The sequence below is a fragment of the Schistocerca gregaria genome, chromosome 3 (assembly GCF_023897955.1).
Source record: "Schistocerca gregaria isolate iqSchGreg1 chromosome 3, iqSchGreg1.2, whole genome shotgun sequence".
Classification (NCBI taxonomy): Eukaryota; Metazoa; Arthropoda; class Insecta; order Orthoptera; family Acrididae; genus Schistocerca; species Schistocerca gregaria.
This window is the reverse complement of record NC_064922.1, coordinates 306,910,296-306,931,629: the sequence shown is the minus strand read 5'-3', so window position 1 is coordinate 306,931,629 and position 21,334 is coordinate 306,910,296. Positions and strand designations below refer to the sequence as shown.

The window sequence follows — 21,334 nt, the reverse complement described above, 5'->3', positions numbered from 1 at the left end:
TCAGCTAGGCACGGCGAACGCCAGGTCTGTTGCAGGCAGAAACGCCTGGGCGTGCTTATCACTATGTCTCTTATTTTTGGACAAACTGTTTGGTATTTTTTGGATTTTGCAGTTTTATTTAGATGAAAGATTTTCTTACTATCGTAAAGCTACAAATGAAGATCATAGTTCTGTATTACTGAATCATGTCGAAACAAACGTAGAACAATATGAGAAGATGCTTTGCGCCATTGTAAGCTTCGGAAATTTTAAATCTAAGAAATTATATTTACTTGATCCATTTTGTTATCGAAACTTACCCCAACCCCCTTACAATGAACTCGTTCCTTTTTTTATTTATTTATTTTCGTTTGACATCGCCACTGGAAATGTGAACTAATTTACATGTGTAAATGTCCAACTGTTGCCAGTCATTATATTACAGTCGTTTTCAACGAAAGTGATTCTAAACAGGAAACAAATAGTTTCATACATCGAAAATACTGCTGAGCTTAAACTTTTTTAAACATGCACATTAGAAAAGATAAATATTCCCCTCTTGAAAATGAAAGGGCAAACTTTATAAGATAAAAGAATTTTATTTGATGAAACAAGTATCTCTCTTTTGCCTCTTCTTGTGTCCCCCACTCCCTCCCCCAACGTGTACAATCGCAAGATATTTCATTAACATTCAGTGCTCCTCACCACAAGGTCAACCAAGATACCTAAAGAAGAGCACCAATATGTTCACAGTTTTTTGTAAAAGCAACCCAGTACAAACGTAACTTCTTCAGATTTACAAATAAGGGTAAAGAAGCACGAATTCTGTTGCTGCTGGACCATGAAGTTGTTTTTGTATGTCAATCCTTAAAACAGGTGGATGGTTCAAATGGTTCAAATGGCTCTGAGCACTATGGGACTCAACTGCTGTGGTCATCAGTCCCCTAGAACTTAGAAATACTTAACCCGAACTAACCTAAGGACATCACACACATCCATGCCCGAGGCAGGATTCGAACCTGCGACCGTAGCAGTCGCACGGTTCCGGACTGCGCGCCTAGAACCGCGAGACCACCGCGGCCGGCAAAACAGGTGGAAATTTAACTTCAGGAGTACACTATCTGTTAAGAAGTGTAATGAATTGCACAATTAATTGATTGCAGAAATCTCTCAAAACAATGTGTGTTGGTCAACTACCGCCAATAGTTTCACATTTTCCTGTGTCAGAGGGGGAGACACCACCATTATGAGAGCCTGCAACAGACCTGGCGTTCGCCGTTTCTAGCTGACGTGACGTCACGAACAAGCGACGAGGCCTTCCTTTGAGTTGCTTCAGCTCGGCGAAAGAGGGTCCACAAGTTTCTTCCAGTAGGCCATATCTAGCTCAAGCCTCTCATTTATTATTTGACGGATCCCCTACAGCTACCAGATTGCGAGGATTTTGAAAGCTACGTTCCACCTGTTGTTAAAAATAGTCCCATACACCGAGTGGTTATAGTTAAATCGCAGCTAACAACCGATATCCACTGTGCGCTGTAACTATCGTATGGCAGCGAAACTTGGTAGACATTCTAATGTGCTAATGCAAACCGATTCGCGCTGGAAAAAAATTAGTTCCAATTCTGGCAATCAGGTGCAAATCTGGCGCTGTAGAGCATCCCGCCGACGGCTCTGGTGCTGATATTGAACAAATCGTGTAAGCGGCGATTAATAATAAAATCAACATTTTGTCTTTCTCGCTTGTTTGATCCTTTCTACCCATGTCCTGTTTCTAATCGAGTATATATGTAAAAATTTCTATGCGTCTTTCTTCCACTTACGTCGTTAGATTTGCTCTTGGTGGCGAAAACTGGAACTAATTTTTTCCAGAGTACATAGGTTCCGCACTGACGCAGTAGCATATCTATCAAGTTTCGCTGCCATACAATAATTACAATCCACGCTAGACCTCTGTGAGTAGCTCCACTTCAATTAAAACCTCCCGGTAAGTTCTCTGGAATTTAAATCGAATAATTTACTGGGCCAGTCAAGGTGTGATATTATGCCTCAATGTTCCTCAAACAAGAAAGTATGCGTGCAACCCTGCAACCGTGCGTAGATAGTTGTTGGCATCTTGGAAGACAGGAGTGTCCACATCGTACTCACTATGAAGATGTAGATGACTGAGCAGCATCTGGTTATCGAGAATGTAAAATAAACATCGCAGTTCATGTTCTCGATAACCTGAATGAGGGGCCCTAAGTCGTGATATGAAAAACACAATCAAGACATTACACAACCACCTCGAGCCTTTAACTACACAAACAGTACACTAAAGGTTAAACGTCTCATTCGGCCGTCAGTGCTTTCGATGCTTCGCATCATTTGTAAAAAGTTAAAATTATAATTCGCTACGTACCTCCAGCCAGCCATAATCCAGTTCCTGAATTGTTTGACTGAGGAAGTACGAGGGTCGGTCAAAAAGTAATGCCTCCCATTTTTTTTCTACTTAAAAAAATTAAGTTAAGTGAAAAATTTGAATTTGGCGCCATTCCTCAAACCTTCTTCTGCAATCCACTGCAGTAGTAACTTTCTGTGTCAACAGGTCGCAGCACAGCAGAAGTTTGTAAGATGGCCGACATCGATGTTCGTTTGAGACAGCGTTGTGTGATTGAATTCTTGAATGCAGAAGGTGAAACGCCCATACGCATTCATGAAAGACTGAAGAAGGTGTATAGTGTTGTGACAGTGGATGTCAGCACTGTTAGACGATGGGTTCGTCGTTGTAAGGAAGCTGAAGGGCAAACACCGTTGACTGACGAAAAGCGGAGCGGCAGGCCGGTGAGTGCAGTGACTCCACACAACATTCAGCAAGTTGATGACATCATACGTGGTGACTATCGGGTGACTGCAGATGAAGTGTGTCGCATTATTTCTCTTAGTAAAGGCAGTGTGATCACGATTATTAACAATTGGGGTACTCAAAAGTTTGTGCACGGTGGGTTCCAAGAATGTTAACCGATCAGAATAAAGAGGCAAGGAAAACAATAGCCTCCCAACACTTGCAGCGCTTCCGTTTGGAGGGAGATGAGTTTCTGAAAAAAATTGTGACCGGGGACGAAACATGGGTGCATGTTTTTGAACCCGAATCAAAGAGGCAGTCAATGGAGTGGCGTCACACAAGCTCGCCGAGGAAGAAAAAATTCAAAACTGTGCGATCGGCAGGGAAAGTTATGGCAACAGTTTTCTGGGATACAGAGGGTGTGATTCTGGTTGATTTTTTGGAGCAGGGATGCACAATAAATTCTGTTCAATACGTCACAACCCTCAAAAAACTTAAAGCACGTCTTCATCGAGTTCGCCCAACAAAATCAATGGCAGATGTTCTTCTTTTGCATGACAATGCAAGACCACACACCAGTCGTCACACCTCTGACGAGATTGTCAAAATTGGATGGGAAGTTTTGCCTCATCCCCCATACCGCCCTGACCTGGCACCATCAGACTTCCATCTGTTCGGGCCACTAAAAGAAACTCATCGTGGGATTCATTTTGAAGATGAGGAGGCCGTCAAAACATCCGTGCGTCAATGGCTTAGGAAGCAGAGCTGTGATTTTTACCGTGCTGGGATACATGCCCTTGTTCAAAGATGGACCAAAACTGTAGAGATGGGCGGAGATTGCATTGAAAAATGACAAAATGATCCCCAATGTTGTGGTTTTCAACCTATGTAATTGCATTTAAATTTCCTGACAATTAAACGTAGAAAAAAAAATAGGAGGCATTACTTTTTGACTGACCCTCGTACATTTATACACACATCAAAAAAGTTTTGTATCATCTCGGTTCCCAGAACTCCTGAAGATAGACGTTGACTGTGGACATTGAATAACAGAGAGTGACCCTTTGACTGTTCAGAGATGTCACTAAACCCGCCCAAAGATTTAACCAACCATTCATGAGGAGCGCCTATTAGACGGAGGGAGTCCGACAGCCAATCAGTTCCAGTCATTCCACCAGAAAGGAGGTACACGGCACCTGTTCTCTGTAGTTCAACCATGCCTAGACTGTCAATACCGCGGTTCGATCGCGTCCGCGTTGTTACTTCTTGCCAGGAAGGGCTCTCAACAAGGGAAGTGTACAGGCGTCTCGGAGTGTACATATCGGCCCAACAACATGCCGAATGGACCACTCAGGATTGGCATCACGTTCTCTTCACCGATGAGTGTCGCATATGCCTTCTACCAGACAATTGTCGGAGACGTGTTTGGAGGCAACCCGGTCTGCCTGAACACCTTAGACGCACTGTGCAGCGAGTTCAGCAAGGTGAAGGTTCCCTGCTGCTTTGGGGAGGCATTATGTCGGGCCGACGTACGCCGCTGTTGGTCATGGAAGTCGCCGTAACGGCTGTAGGATACGTTAATGCCATCATCCGGCGGATAATGCGGCCATTTCGGCAGCATATTGGTGAGGCATTCGTCTTCATGAACGACAGTTCGCGCCCCCATCGTACACATCTTGTGAATGATATCCTTCAGGATAACGACGTAGCTCGACCAGAGTGGCCAGCATGTTCTTCAGACATGAAACCTATCTAACATGCCTGGGATAGATTGAAAATGTCTGATTATGGACGACGTGTCCCACGAACCACTGTGAGGGATCTACGCCGAATCGCCGTTGATGAGTGGGACAATCTGGACCTGCAGTGTCTTGATGGACTTGTGGATAGTATGCCAGACATGCATCAATGCAAGAAGACGTTCCACTGGGTATTAGAGGTACCGGTGTGTACAGCAATCTGGACCACCACATCTGAAGGTCTCGTTGTATGGTGGTACAACACGCAATGTGTGGCTTTCGTGAGCAATAAAAATGGCGGAAATTATGTTTATGTATATCTCTATCCCAATTTTCTGTACAGCTTCCGCAACTCTCGAAACCGAGGTGATGCAAGACTTTTTTTGGTGTGTGTATGTGCCGCTGTGAGCTATGACCTGGGAAGTATCTGATTTCAAATAGCAACTCCGTTCCCAGTGTTCGTTCAAAAACTGGTTGAGATGGACCAGTGTTCACTGACATCAGCAGTTCCTGTTGGATCAGTAACCGATTCTCATCTACACAATTTTAAAAAAAATTAAAAAATTAACACCAACAAACTGGGAAACTTCATTCACACTGTGGCCATGGGCACATCCAAACGCTATAGCTCCTTTATGCCATTTGAGGTAATGCCTCCAGTTTGACCTTTCTTACTGCGTTCACTCCATAGTAACGACTGACACGAAAACGCGATTTCACTGCCATGATTTATGTTAGTGACAAAGTCTATATCGTCCCTTCCATTACACTCTCGTTTCGTACGGTTCTGTATTTCTCGAAAGACTGAATTATGGAGCATTAATATTAACATAAAGATGTGGACCTATGCAACTGATGATTGGAGTACACTCTTTGAAATTTTGAAGGTAGCATGGGCAAAAATACAGGCATTGAAAAGTAATTTGCAGTGTGTACAGAAACCAGGTTGCAGTTGTAAGGGTGAAAGGACATCGAAGGAAAGCTTTCCTTGAGAAAGGAGTGAGGCAGGTTTGTAGGACATTCCTCATGTATTCAGTGTGTACATTGTGCAAGCACTAAAGGAAACAAAGGGAAATTGGGGAAGGTACGAGGACGTGCTGAAAACAAATGGCTCCGAATTTTTTTCAGGTGAAAACCCTTTAAGCTTTTGAAATAAAAGAAACTTTTTTAATATTCTACATCTTTATTCTTCATGCCTACACATTTATTTCTCAAAATAGTGACCATTTTGAGGAAAACATGTCTCCCAATGACAGGCCAGTTTGTTGATAGAGTCAGTATAGAATGTTTGAGTTTGTGGACGGAATCACAGTCGCACTTCTGCTTTCACCGCTGCATCGCTATCAAAAAAAAAAAAAAAAAAAAAAAAAAAAAAAAAAAAAAAAAAAAAAAATCGAAGCTGTATTTTAAGTTTTGGAGACAAATGTAACTCGGATTGTGCCAATTCGGGACTAGTATGGACTGTTTCCTTCATTATGAGAACTAAACAGTCCAACGACGCATATTACTGATGTCGATACAATCATCACAGTACACAGCTATTACCTCACCGAAATAGTTACGTTAGACACCGCCATGCTACACGCTCCAATTCGGAGTCCTCTAGCGGAAGACGGTTACAATTCGCGTCAGCGAGGCGGGAAAGTCGACCAAATAATGTGCATGACTACGTCAGACGATATTAGGAACAGAATAAAAAAATCGAGTGCATTTCTTTTCAGTCCGCCCTCGTAATTAAAGTTCAGGGAGAGGATACAAAAACGTTGACATTTGATAATGACATTGTAATTTTGTCAGAGTCGGCAAAGTACTAGAAAGAACATTTGAATGAAATTGCTGCTGTCTGGGAAAAAAAAAGATGAACATTAACAAAAGTAAGATTAGCGTAATCGAATTTCTTTCTTTCTTGTCCTGTAGCAGGATTCGGTGCACATCGCGAAATTGTATTTAAGTATCCTACTCGAAGTTTCCGATTGATAATAATCATTTATTGATATTTTTATCGCCCCTTCATTTCCTCGCTACATTAAAACTAAGGGGCGATAAAAACTTTCCTTCGAATGCCGTACAGTACAGAATCGGTATGCTAATCGGGCAAAATCGCCGTGAGCATTGAGACAATCATCCCATCGACGCACCGGGCTGTCGATACCCGTTTGTAAAACACTGTGTCCTGTTGCTTCAAGAAGCCCCTAACTAACTGTTGCAGATCTTCGTCCGGCAGGACTCGTTCACCCTTCGAGGCCTTTCCTAAGAGACCGAAGGCGTGATCATCGTAAGGGAAACTATTAGGACTATAGGGAGGCTGCTCGAGTGTATTCCACTTGAGTTGGCGTAACTTCTGCGTTACGACATTTGCGATATGGGAACGTGCGTTGTCATTAAGTAGCAGCACCCAGCACACAATTTGGCGTACCATTCCACAACAGTGGTTCTCGACAGACATGCTAGCCCGCACACTTGCTTCATTCTCCCATGGATGTCTACCATTGTTTGTCCTTCTGCAGCCCCGGAAAGAGTAACAGGACGTTGGTTCCGTTTTGACGCATTTGGTAATAATGTCGCCATAGTTTCCACATTTGCCGCACGCACCGTGGAAAGATACGAATGCCACACTGATCCCTTACCTACATGTCCGTGGCTATATACTCACACCGGAATCGCACTACGTTGCACATACGCTGCAACAACGCCCTGAAAGAGAAACTTTTTGATTTCCCCGTATACTATATGCCGCTGCTTTTATCCTTCCGTCAGTGGCGCGTACCTCGCAGGTGCAATTTTTCTTTTATTCTTTACATTTGGCACCACTGACACGATCAGTGGTAAAGCCTCCTAACTTCCGTTGCACTCGAGAGCAGCATTCCTTCGGCTGCGATCTGCTTCACTTCAGATGCGTTTTTGTTATTGTTTGTTGTAGTCTTAAGTCCAGAGACTGGTTTGATGCAGCTCTCCATGCTACTATATTCTGTGCAAGCTTCTTCATCTCCCAGTACCTACTGCAACCTACACCCTTCTGAATATGTTTAGTGTATTCATCACTTGGTCTTCCTCTACGATTTTTACCAATCACGCGGCCCTCCAATACTAAATTGGTGATCCCTTGATGCCACAGAATATGCCCTACCAACCGACCCCTTCTTATAGTCAAGTTGTGCCACAAAATCCTCTTCTCCCCAATTCTATCCAGTACCTCCTCATTAGTTACGTGATCTATCCATCTCATCTTCAGCATTCTTCTGTAGCATCACATTTCGAAAGCTTCTATTCTCTTCTTGTCCAAACTATTTATCGTCCACGTTTCACTTCCATACATGGCTACACTCCAAACAAATACTTTCAGAAACGACTTCCTGACACTTAAATTTTTACTCGATGTTAACAAATTTCTCTTCTTCAGAAACGCTTTCCTTGCCATTACCAGTTTACATTTTATATCCTCTCTACGTCGACCATCTTGAGTTATTTTGCTCCCCAAATAGCAAAACTCCTTTACTACATTAAGTCTCTCATTTCCTAATCTAATTCCCTCAGCATCATCCGACTTAACTCGACTACATTCCATTATCCTCGTTTTGCTTTTGTTGATTTTCATTTTATATACTCCTTTTAAGATACTGCAATGAACCTCAGTGTTTTTATTTCTTCTCCATGGATTCCACTCCTACTTCGAATTTTTCTTTTGTTTCCTTTACTGCTTGCTCAATATACAGATTGAATAACATCGGGGAGAGGCTACAACCCTGTCTCACTCCTTTCCCAACCACTGCTTCCCTTTCATACCCCTCGACTCTTATGACTGCCATCTGGTTTCTGTGCAAATTGTGAATAGCCTTTCGCTCTCTGTACTTTACCCCTGCCACCTTCAGAATTTGAAAGAGAATATTCCAGTCAACATTGTCAAAAGCTTTCTTTAAGTCTGCAAATGCTACAAACGTAGGTTTGCCTTTCCTTAATCTATTTTCTAAGATAAGTCGTAGGATCAGTATTGTCTCACCTGTTCCAACATTTCTACGGAATCCAAAATGATCTTCCCCGAGATCCGTTTCTACCAGTTTTTCCATTCGCCTGTAAAGAATTCGTTTTAGTATTTTGCAGCCGTGGCTTATTAAACTGACAGTTCGGTAATTTTCACATCTGTCAACACCTGCTTTCTTTGGGGTTGGAATTATTATATTCTTCTTGAAGTCTGAGGGCATTTCCCCTGTCTCATACATCTTGCTCACTAGATGGTAGAGTTTTGTTGGGCCTGGCTCTCCCAAGGCTGTCAGTAGTTCTAATGAAATGTTGTCTCCTCCTGGGCCCATGTTTCGACTTAGGTCTTTGAGTGCTCTATCAAACTCTTCACGCTGTATCATATCTCCCATTTCATCTTAATCTACATACTCTTCCATTTCCATAATATTGTCCTCAAGAACATCGCCCTTGTATAGACCCTCTATATACTCCTTCCACCTTTCTGCTTTCCCTTCTTTGCTTAGAACTGGGTTTCCATCTGAGCTCTTTTCTCTAAAGGTCTCTTTAATTGTCCTTTGGGCAGTATCTATCTTACCGCTAGTGAGATAAGCCTCTACATCCTTACATTTGTCCTCTAGCCATCCCTGCTTAGCCATTTTGCACTTCCTGTCGACCTCATTTTTGAGACGTTTGTATTCCTTTTTGCCTGCTTCATTTACTGCATTTTTATATGTTCTCCTTTCATCAGTGAAATTCAATATTTCTTCTGTTACCCAAGAATTTCTATTAGCCCTCGTCTTTTTACCTACTTGATCCTTTGCTACCTTCACTACTGTATTTCTTTCCCCCATTCTTGTCAATCGTTACCTAATGCGCTCCTTGAAGCTCTCTGCAACCTCTGGTTTATTCAGATTTTCCAGGTCCTGTCTTCTCAAATACCCACGTTTTTGCAGTGTCTTCAGTTTTAATCTACAGTTCACAACCAATAGATTGGAAATGTCTTACAATTTAAAACCTGGTTGCTAGATCTCTGTCTTACCATTATATAATGTATCTGACACTATCCTAGTACCTCCAGGCTTCTTCCATGTGTACAACCTTCTTTCATGATTTTTCAACCAAGTGTTAGCTATTAATAAGTTATGCTCTGTGCAAAATTCTACCAGTCGGCTTCCTCTTTCATTTCTTACCCCCATTCCATATCCACCTACTACATCTCCTTCTGTTCCTTTTCCTACTATCGAATTCCATTCACCCATGACTATTAAATTTTCGCCTCCCTTCACTACCTGAATAATTTCTTTTATCTCATCATACATTTCATCAACCTCATCGTCATCTGCAGAGCTAGTTGACATATAAACTTGTACTATTGTAGTAGGCGTGGACTTCGTGTCTATCTTGGCCGTAATAATGCGTTCAGTATGTTGTATGTAGTAGCTTACCCGCATTCCTATTTTGTTATTCATTATTAAACCGACTCCTGCATTACCCCTATTTGATTTTGTATTTATATCCCTGTATTCACCTGACCAAAAGTCTTGTTCCTCCTGCCACAGAACTTCACTAATTCCCACTATATCTAACTTTAACCTATCCATTTCCCTTTTTAAATTTTCTAACCTACCTGCCCGATTAAGCGATCTGACATTCCACGCTCCGACCCTTAGAACGCCAGTTTTCTTTCTCCTGATAACGACATCCTCCTGAGTAGTCCCCGCTCGGAGTTCCGAATGGGGGACTATTTTACCTCCGGAATATTTTACCCAAGAGGACGCCATCATAATTTAACCATACAGTAAAGCTGCATGCTCTCGGGAAAAATTACGGCTGTAGTTTCCCTTTGCTTTCAGCCGTTCGCAGTACCAGCACAGCAAGGCTGTTTTGGTTAATGTTGCAAGGCCAGATCAGTCAATCATCCAGACTGTTGCCCCTGCAGCTACTGAAAAGGCTGCTGCCCCTCTTCAGGAACCACACGTTTGTCTGGCCTCTCAACAGATACCCCTCCGTTGTGGTTCCACCTACGGTACGGCCATCTGTATCTCTGAGGCACGCAAGCCTCCCCACCAACGGCAAGGTCCATGGTTCATGGGGAGGTTCATACGCGTAGCATACCTAATCACTTACTGCGTGACTACGTTTTTCACTTTCAAATGTATTAAAGTTCAATATTTAATTAAATTTGTCATTTCATACTCTATCCATGAGTTTGCCAAGCGCGCGGTCGCTTGGGAATTATTTTTACTGATAGGAACTGATGAAGCGCCTCACAGGTGCAGATAGGAGGAAAATGGCGCGACTAACATAATATTAATAGTGCTGCCTGATCAGCAATTTGATTAAAATCTTGAACCGTTTCGTGCGAATGATCTCAAAATCAAATGCTTGCGACGGCCCATACAGTCATTCACTGCGACAGCTCGCCAACGGCTTTGCCATCTGACAACCACTGCCCGCGGCGCTAAGCACACGGCAAATCAACTCCTTCTTGTGGCCATGAATGCAGTTTCTCTTATTCTCAAAACGCAGTGATGCCATTGCTCGCTACGCTCATGAGCACATCTTGATATTCGGACTAGCCGTGAGAACAATAACGTAACAAGGATCACATGACCGCCTGGTACCAGCCCTCCATCATCTGAAGCGCCCCAAGGCGCACATCTACATCTACGTCTTACGCCGCCTAATGATGTTTGGCAGAGAATACTTCTACTACCACTAACTGTTCCACTCAAGAATGGTGCTTGGGGAGACTGTCGGTAAACCTCTGTATTAGCTCTAATTTCTCGAATTTTCTCGTCGCGATCATTTCACGAGATGTATATGGGATGAAATAGTATGTTGTTCGCCTCTTCCGGGAAAGTAGTCTCTCAAAATTTCAATAGTAAACCTGTTCGTGATGCACGACGCCTCTCTTGTAACATCTGCCACTGGAATTTGATGAGCATTTCTGTAACGCTCCGGCGCCGACTAAACGATTCCGTGACAAAGCGCGCCGCTCTTCGTTGGATCTTCTCTCTCTCTCTCTCTCATCTACCAGTCATGCTAAGGATCTCAGACAGATGAACAATACTCAACAGTCAATCGAACAAGCGCTATATACCACTTCGTTCGTCGATGACTTATGTTTCACTAAGATTCTTCCTATGAATCTCAGTCTGGCATCTACTTTTGCCAGCTATTTCTTTAAGTGGTCCTTCCTTTTAAGGTCGCTCTTTGAACGGCGTGACTAATGTTATGTTCGTTGTTCTTGGGCAACGCAATTAATCCTTGGATGCATAAGCCGCTGGAGTATCAAAAATGCATAAGAAGGGCCTTTAAGACTCCTAGCTTGAAACAAGTACCTAATGCTAGTGCTAAAGGAAATTTTATAAGATTTTGAAGGGGTAGTGAGGCAGAATGAATAAGAAAGTAATTTATTATGACATAATGACTATTATTTTAGTATAAAGTGAAGTACAATATTATAAACTATATTAGTTTTCCAGAACTGAATAACTAACTGTTAATTTTACTGATCAACGCCAGAATATTTGCTCATTAAAAGTAATGCCCTTCACAAATAATTTCACTATCTCGTTCGCAGTAATTTTGTTTTGCATTTTCAGACTGACTAATCGCTTCTCTGTCTTATAGATGTGGGCTCATGATGTATCTTCCTATTGAGACCTTCCATTGACGCAATCTTAGCCCATCGGCTACTAATTCCACAACGTGCCTTGGCTTATAGTACTTTGCTTTCGAGGTTTGGCTGCTTCATTCTCCACTCCATATGAGAAAAGTTTAGCTTCTATCAGATCTGCCTTCCATGTACATGGGGTATTACAGTGAAAATAAGCACAAGATATATTATTGCTATTATATCCAATATAAAATTTCTTAGGTCATTACAGCCTTCATACAGAGTGTATATTCCTTCTTTTTTTAAGTTACGCTACCTCTAACTGTGTTCTCGTATTCTACTCATTGGCGGCAGTTATTTATTGTATTGAGTTCCATACCGACCGGTAAGAAAATCAGCAATTTTGTAGTTTGTATCATCTAATTATTCATTACTTATTTCACCTGGGACGGTATAAAATGTTGGTTCATTATTCTAATGACCATCAGTATCTGAATCTCTGCTGTCTTCTTGATCAAAGGGAGCTTCATCTTCAAGCCATCCAGTAATAATTCATTTAAAGTGTTGATCACATGTGCTGACTTCAGATATTCCTCAGTCTTTACAGACAGTAGAGTACATAATTGCGTCCTAAGTAAGGAATAATAGTTTCTTAAATAGTTATTGTGTTTATGATGAGAAAATTACGAGGGTAGAACTTAAATAGTGACAACTATTTATTCACAACCGTTACAAAAGAATTACATATTTGCACCTGTTACTGTCCTTCCGAGTAGGCACCAGCGTTGTGTAGACCCCGTTGCCAGCGATGTTGAAAGCGTAGTATACCGTTAGCAGAGCCTGTTCTTTTGATGATGCGAATGGAGCGGTGTAAAGCTATGGTGGTTCTCGTGTACGACTGCGATGGCGTTATCCTAACGCATTACGTTCCTCAACGGCAGACCGTCAATGAACAGTATTACTGTTTGTTTTTGGAGCATCACCTACGACCAGCTTTGCGAAAGAAGTGGCGACACTTTCTGCGCAACCCACCCATCATTTTGCACGACAATGCGCGGGCGCATACAGCGCAAGCTGTGGCTGCTCTCTTCAGTGAGTACTGTACCATCCACGACACTCCCCGGACGTAAGTCCTTGTGACTTTGATTTGATTCAGAAAATAAAGGAACCACTTCGTTGCATTCGCTTCAGAACTGTTCCAGGGATTCGACAGGCAGTAGACCGCTCCATTCGCACCATCAACAGAACGGTATACTACGCCTTCCACACCGCTGGCAACGGGTTCTACACAACGCTGGTGGCTACTTTGAAGGACAGTAACAAGTGCAAACATGTAACTCTTTTGTATCGGTTGTGGATAAATAGTTGCCACTACTTAAGTTCCAACCCTCGTATGTTCGTCTGAAAGTGTTTTGGCACTAAGAAATACTCTTACCTTCACTTGGGTATTGGAATGTAGCTTTGTGTATCTGACCCCTTAATAAAGAGTATAACTGCGCCAAACAGATAAATGTTATCTGTAATCTAGCTATTAATCGGAAAGGCAGCTGGTTTGCTACGATGTGTAAAAAACCTCTGTCGTGCATTATACGAGCAGGACAACAAAATACATAAATTAATAATTTGGCTTGTAACAGACAAGTAAGGCAGTTGTATTCCCAAGGATTACACAGGACATAAATTAAAATAAATTAATTTTAAAACAATTTCTTGAGAGAATCAATGGTTGTCAGGTCTAAAAGACCTCTGTTATGCATCTAAGGGTAAAGCGAAAAAGAGCTGCGTCACGCGCGATTAGTTGAGGTTCTAAGTCTAACGACATATATTGCAGCAGGTTTTCAAAAACAAAACAAAAAAGACTGCGGTAGCTTTCATAGACCTAACAGCTGCCTATGACACTGTGTGGAAGGAGGGACTTCTACATAAACTGATAAAAGTAATCCTCTGCCGTATGACACTGAGACTTTCAACAACATGCTTTCGGATAGATACTTCCAGGTGATACAGGGTAATGACATAAGCAAACAGAGGAAACTGAACAATGGACTACCTCAAGGATCAGTTTTAGCAACAATGCTCTTTAATCTTTACATCTCTAACCTGCCTGAAACCATCTCAAGGAAGTTCAGCTATGCTAATGACATGAGCCGAGCTATCCAAGCAAGCAGTGAAGACACTGAAAACATCCTCGCAACTGACCTAAACAAAATGCATGAGTATTTCACCAAATGGAGGCTAATACCAAATCCCACCAAGACTGAAGTCAGCTGTTTTCATTTGAACAACAGAATGGCGGGATATGAGCTGAAGGTTCATATGAATAACAGTCAACTCCGATATCAGCCATATCCAAAGTACCTGGGGAACACTCTAGTTAGGACACTATCCTTCAAAAGACACCTGGAAAATGTATCTAATAAAATAAGCTCACGGAACAACCTCATTCAGAGGCTGTGCAGCACTAACTGGGAGCAGCAGCAGACACACTACGAACCTCTGCACTCGCCTCAGTGTACTCTGCAGCCGACTACTGCGCACTAGCGTTGTTAACCAGCAAGCATGTAAACAAGGTGGACACCGAGCTCAACGCTGCTATGAGAACCATAACTGGATGCATAAAGACTATCCCACTATATTGGCTTCCAACACTTATTCATATAGCTCCACCTTCCCTACGAAGACAGGAAGCTCTGATGAAGGAATACACAAAAATAATGAATAACCCCTGCTTCCTATCCATGAAGATGTCCCAACTTTGGAAAGAACACGACTCCGCTCCAGAAATCCCCCTTTAAAACTGGCCCAACAACTGTCAGCTGACAACTTCAGCATGGATACTAAATGGCACGAGAGCTGGAGTGATAGTGCCTCCCCTGACAACCGTGAACTTATCGGTCCATCAGAGAAACCTAAGGGCTTAGAACTTCCACAACAGCTATGGAAAAGCCTAAACAGAATCGGAACAGGACATGGACTATGTGCACACAATCTACACAGCTTCCTAGCCCTAGCTGTGACTGTGGGCCACCTAATCAAACAATACAGCACATCGCCCAGGACTGTGAGTTAAGAACCTACCAGGGTAGTCGGGCTGACTTTTTCAACGCCACACTGCCCTGCCCCAGCAAGGATAGCCAATTTGGACGTCAGAATTTGAAGTCGTGTGTAACGCATAATATCTGCTGTGCTGTTACTTTCTATTGTGTTCATGTATTATATTTTATCTGACTATGTATCCTTCGCTTATGTATTCTATAGTGTATTTTATCATATAATTTCATAATGTAATAAGTGTAAACCATGTGTGTAGCGCCATACTCTAAATAAATAAATAAACGGGTTTCGACAGGCGATGGAACAAGACGAGCACAACGGGCTGATGCCGTGTTTCGTGTGCGCGACGTTGGGCACGCAGACCACGTGCGCGTTCGACAACCTGCACGAGATCGCGATGGAGTGCCGGCGCAAGGCCGCCGTCTGGCTGCACGTGGACGCCACGTACGCGGGCAACGCGCTCATCTGCCCCGAGATGCGCCACTTGGCCGACGGCCTGGACCGCGCCAACTCGATCAACGTGAGCGCGGACAAGTGGCTGCCGGTCAACTTCGACTGCGCCTGCCTGTGGGTGCGCGACTACTTCCAGCTGGTCGAGGCGTTCTCGACGCACCCGCTGCAGACGCAGCAGGAGCGCGACAACCCGGTCCTCGACTTCCGCCACTGGGGGCTGCCTCGCGAGCGCCGCTTCCGCGCCCTCAAGCTCTGGTTCACCTTCCGCAAGTTCGGCATAGCCGCCCTCCAGGACCGCATACGCAACCACTGCTCACTCGCCAAACTGTTCGAGGGCTTGCTGCGTGGGGACGGGCGCTTCAGAGTCATGGACAGTGCCAATGTGAGTCGCGAGCACTTGTCTAACCTAACCCGTGGTCGATTTGTACGCGGTCCATCACGTGTTCTACTTAAATCCTGATCTATTTCAGCCTTTCTTTTTATAATGAATTATTTCAGGCAAGTTGCAAATAGTTTAATAAGTAGCACTTTTTCCTTATTACAAGCTTGTTTTGACTATAGCGCCATTCTCAGGTAAACCTGTATCTTTGGTGAGTATACTTACGTTTATAAAAGTAGTTCAGAAAGAGCAATTTACATCTAGTGGGAATAGACGTCCATATTGCATCAGTGAGTAAACTGGCGACTGCCTGTTTGTTGCTAGACTATTATAAGTCACGTACACTACTGGCCATTAACATTGTTACACCACGAAGATGACGTGCTACAGGCGCGAAATTTAACCGACAGGAAGAAGATCTTGTGATATTCAAATGATTAGCTTTTCAGAGCATTCACACATCGTTGGCATCGGTGGCGACATCTACAACGCTATGACATGAGGAAAGTTTCCAACCTATTTCTCATACACAAACAGCAGTTGACCGGCGTTGCCTGGTGAAACGTTGTTGTGACGCCTCGTGTAAGGAGGAGAAATGCGTACCATCACGTTTCCGAATTTTATAAAGGTCGGATTGTAGCCTATCGCAATTGCGGTTTACCGTATCGCGACATTGCTGCTCGAGTTGGTCGAGATCCAATGACTGTCAGCAGAATATAATATGGAATCGGTGGGTTCAGGAGGGTAATACGGAACGCCGTGCTGCATCCCAACGGCCTCGTATCACTAGCAGTCTACCTGACAGGCATCTTATCCGCATGGCTGTAACGGAACGTGCAGCCACGTCTCGATCCCTGAGTCAACAGATGGGGACGTCTGCAAGACAACAACCATCTGCACGAACCGTTCGACGACGTTTGCAGCAGCATGGACTATCATCTCTGAGTCCATGGCTGCGGTTACTCTTGACGCTGCATTACAGACGGGAGCGCCTGCGATGGTGTACTCAACGACGAACCTGCGTGCACGAATGGTAAAACGTCATTTTTCGGATGAATCCAGGTTCTGTTTACAGCATCATGACGGTCACATCCGTGTTACGACCCGTGGCTCTACCCTTCATTCGATCCCTGAGAAACCATACATTTCAGCAGGATAATGCACGACCGCATGTTGCAGGTCCTATACGGGCCTTTCTGGATACAGAAAATGTTCGACTGATGCCCTGGCCAGCGAATTCTCCAGATCTCTCACCAAATGAAAACGTCTGGTGAATGGTGGCCGAGCAACTGGCTCGTCACAATACGCCACTCACTACTCTTGATGATCTGTGGTATCGTGTTGAAGCTGCATGGGCAGCTGTTCCTGTACACGCCGTCCAAGCTCTGTTTGACTCAATGCCCAGGCGTATCAAGGCCGTTATTACGGCCAGATGTGGTTGTTCTGGGTACTGATTTCTCAGGATCTACGAACCCAAATTGCGTGAAAATGTAATCACATGTCAGTTGTAGTATAATATATTTGTCCAATGAATACCTGTTTATCATCTGCATTTCTTCTTGGTGTAGCAATTTTAATGCCAGTAGTGTATTTCCTATTTATGTAGAATTTTTTCGTGAAATACTTTTGACAGCTATCTTGACAGTTTATCCTCGTTGATATTTTATGTTTACAGTGCAATCTTTGCTAGTCAGTGATGTTATTTGTGTTTCATAATTTTGTTGTGATTTGTACCTACGGTTATCTTTTGCTTTCTTTTACTGTGTATTTTGATCTGTTCTTGATATCCAGAATGTCAGTAAAATATTCTAGATAGTTTTTTTGTTTAAGATCGATTTGTTGATTGAGAATATCGCTTGGATGATTTTTCGTGTGTGTATATACTTCTAATACTTCAAGAGTGTTCAGAGCGCACCTTTTTGATATTTTGTGGAGAACTTGTAATGAATTTTCGATGTGCTCTGATTTGTGATTTTTTTTTTTTTTTTACATGAAGATAAAAGCTTGATTGATTGCTGTCGCAATTTCTTATGTGTTCTTTAAATCTAATGCTGAAGTTTCGTCCCGTTTGGCCGATATAGAATTAAGCGCAGTCATCACAATATCTTAGACATAAAAATTATCTAGAAAATTTTGGGGACATTTGGAAATCGAGAACAGATAAGAACACACTGTAAACGAAAACAGAAATATAACCATTGATATCAAATCGTAACAAAATTATAATATCAGTGAAATATAACTATCATCACTGATTCTCAAATATTACACTGTAAACATAAAACAACCATGAGAATACAGCTGTCAAAAGGATTTCACGATAAAAGAAAGTGTACACAAACAAAAATTACGTGACTTATGGCAATCTAGCAATAAACAGACAATCGACAGTTTACTCACTGATGCAATATGGTCATCTGTTCCAACTTCACGTAAGTACATATGTAAACTGATCTTTACGTACAACTTTTGTAAACGTAAGTAGACTAAGCAAATTTAACATCTATAGATTTAGTTCAAAATGGCGCTATAGCTGGAACAAGATTATAGCAAGATAGAAGCACTATTAATTACACTATTTGCAGGTCGTCTGGATTAATTCATTATAAAATTTAATATTATGACGTATTCTATGCTGTGGTTCCAAGCCGAAAAGAAAGTGTTTCTTTTTTTATTTTATGACGTAATCAACAGTATCTTTACGGATGACGGGGTTAGACGGCCTCAAACGACCATCTTCAGATCAAAAAATGACAGTTAATATTCCTCTATAATTTGAGGTGTCACATGTAAAGTTTTCCCAATATTCGACCTTTTTTGGTATCTCTTGACGAGGCGATTATGTCACCAGCATAATCGGCTATTTCTTTAACATTATTAACTTAAACTTACAGTGAAGGTAATGGAAGAAAACTTACTTTTGTAAATGTTACCGCAAAAACCAATTATGTTGACAGTTCGAGCCAAATTTAACAATTACAAGCACAATAGTTTCGTAGCCGGAAGACCTGGTAATACAGCGATGTAACTGTTTATTTTGTGATGTTGAAATTCACAAAATCGTTAGGTAAAATTTACACAAACGTCAATTACAGAATTCGTAATTGCTCGACTAAACCAATGGCGTAATAAGGCCAACTACATCTACATCTACATGACAACTCTGCAATTCACATTTAAGTGCTTGGCAGAGGGTTCATCGAACCACAATCATACTATCTCTCTACTATTCCATTCCCTAACAGCGCGAGGGAAAAACGAACACCTAAACCTTTCTGTTCGAGCTCTGATTTCTCTTATTTTATTTTGATGATCATTCCTACCTATGTAGGTTGGGCTCAACAAAATATTTTCGCATTCTTAAGAGGAAGTTGGTGACTGAAATTTCGTAAAAAGATCTTGCCGCGACGAAAAACGTCTTTGCTGTAATGACATCCATCCCAAATCGCGTATCATATCTGCCACACTCTCTCCCCTATTACGTGATAATACAAAACGAGCTGCCCTTTTTTGCACCCTTTCGATGTCCTCTGTCAATCCCACCTGGTAAGGATCCCACACCGCGCAGCAATATTCTAACAGAGGACGATCGAGTGTAGTGTAAGTTGTCTCTTTAGTGGACTTGTTGCATCTTCTAAGTGTCCTGCCAATGAAACGCAACCTTTGGCTCGCCTTCCCCACAATATTATCTATGTGGTCTTTCCCACTGAAGTTGTTCGTAATTTTAACACCCAGGTACTTAGTTGAATTGACAACCTTGAGAATTGTACTATTTATCGAGTAATCGAATTCCAACGGATTTCTTTTGGAACTCATGTGGATCATCTCACACTTTTCGTTATTTAGCGTCAACTGCCACATTCCACACCATACAGCAATCTTTTCTAAATCGCTTTGCAACTGATACTGGTCTTCGGATGACCTTACTAGACGGTATATTACAGCATCATCTGCGAACAACCTAAGAGAACTGCTCAGATTGTCACCCAAGAGGTCTCAGGACGCTTCCCTGGGGAACACCTGATATCACTTCAATTTTACTCGATGATTTGCCGTCTATTACTACGAACTGCGACCTTCCTGACAGGAAATCACGAATCCAGTCGCACAACTGAGACGATACCCCATAGGCCCGCAGCTTGATTAGAGGTCGCTTGTGAGGAACGGTGTCAAAAGCCTTCCGGAAATCTAGAAATACGGAATCAACTTGAGATCCCTATCAACTATCGAAGACAAAAAAGGTCTGATGTAGAAAATAATTTGTGTAGTCACAAATTGTTGTACAGTAGTAGAAGGGAGTGCCATGAATAACATACTAGAAGTCCTGACTACTGGGGCGTGAGTGTAGGAGTGGAGGTATGTTTGAAGGTCACATTCCTACGTTTTTCTTGAATGGCTTTAAAACTACGGCCTCTAGAAAATGCGCATCTCAGCACAGATTTTAATCACATTAAATTTAATACAAAAAGGTCTTGTCCAATTTTTCTCCAGGACTGATAAATTGCACATAGCGAACGAGAGAATATGAAAATCTCGTGCGTGGTTTTTGAAGGCCAGATATAACACTGCTGCTCTTCCTGAATGACTTTGCTAGGGACAGCTGAATCACAATGTGTACGCCACGCAGCATTTGATTCTGTGATATAACAGATACATCATATTGATAAAAGCCATATCTGTTATACCACATAATCAAATGGTGCATAGCATATATACACGGAAGAGCCCACGTAAGTCTGAAGTAGTGATGGAGGGAATGGGCGCCATGAATCTTGCAGGACTATCCATTAATCCGTAAAAGAGCGAGGGGATAGAGATCTCTTCTGAGCAGCACGTTGCAAGGCATCCCAGATATGCTCGATAATGTTCATGTCTGTGGAGTTTGGTGGCCAGGGGAAGTGTTTAAGCTCAGATGAGTGTTCCTGGAGCCACTCTGTAGCAATTTTGGACATATGGGGTTTCGCATTCTCCTGCTGGAGTTGTCCAAGTCCGTCGGAATGCACAATGGCCATGAATGGATGTAGGTTATTAGACAAGACTCTGACGTGTCACCAGTCAGAGTCGTATCTAGACGTATGAGGTGTCCCATATCACTCCAACTGAACACGCCGCACACCACTACAGAACGTCCAGCAGCTTGAACAGTCCCCTCTGACATGCAGAGTCCGTGGATTCACAAACTTGTTTCCATAACCGTACACGTCCATCCGCTCGATACAATTTGAAACGAGACTCGTCTGACCAGGCAACATGTTTCCAGTCATCAACTACCCAGTGTCGGTGTTGATGGGCCCAGGCGAGACGTAAAGCTTTGAGTCGTGCAGTCGTCA

The 21,334-nt window shown here is 42.6% G+C and overlaps 1 protein-coding gene across 1 annotated transcript in view; it reads left to right on the top strand.

Moving 5' to 3' along the window:
- Positions 1 to 21,334, top strand: part of LOC126354901 (uncharacterized) — a 365,410-nt gene that overhangs the window by 91,057 nt on the left and 253,019 nt on the right. Inside the window, exon 7 of the mRNA XM_050004967.1 lies at positions 15,468 to 16,007. Within this exon, the coding sequence (XP_049860924.1) occupies positions 15,468 to 16,007 (540 nt within the window). The remainder of the gene's footprint in view (positions 1 to 15,467; positions 16,008 to 21,334) is intronic.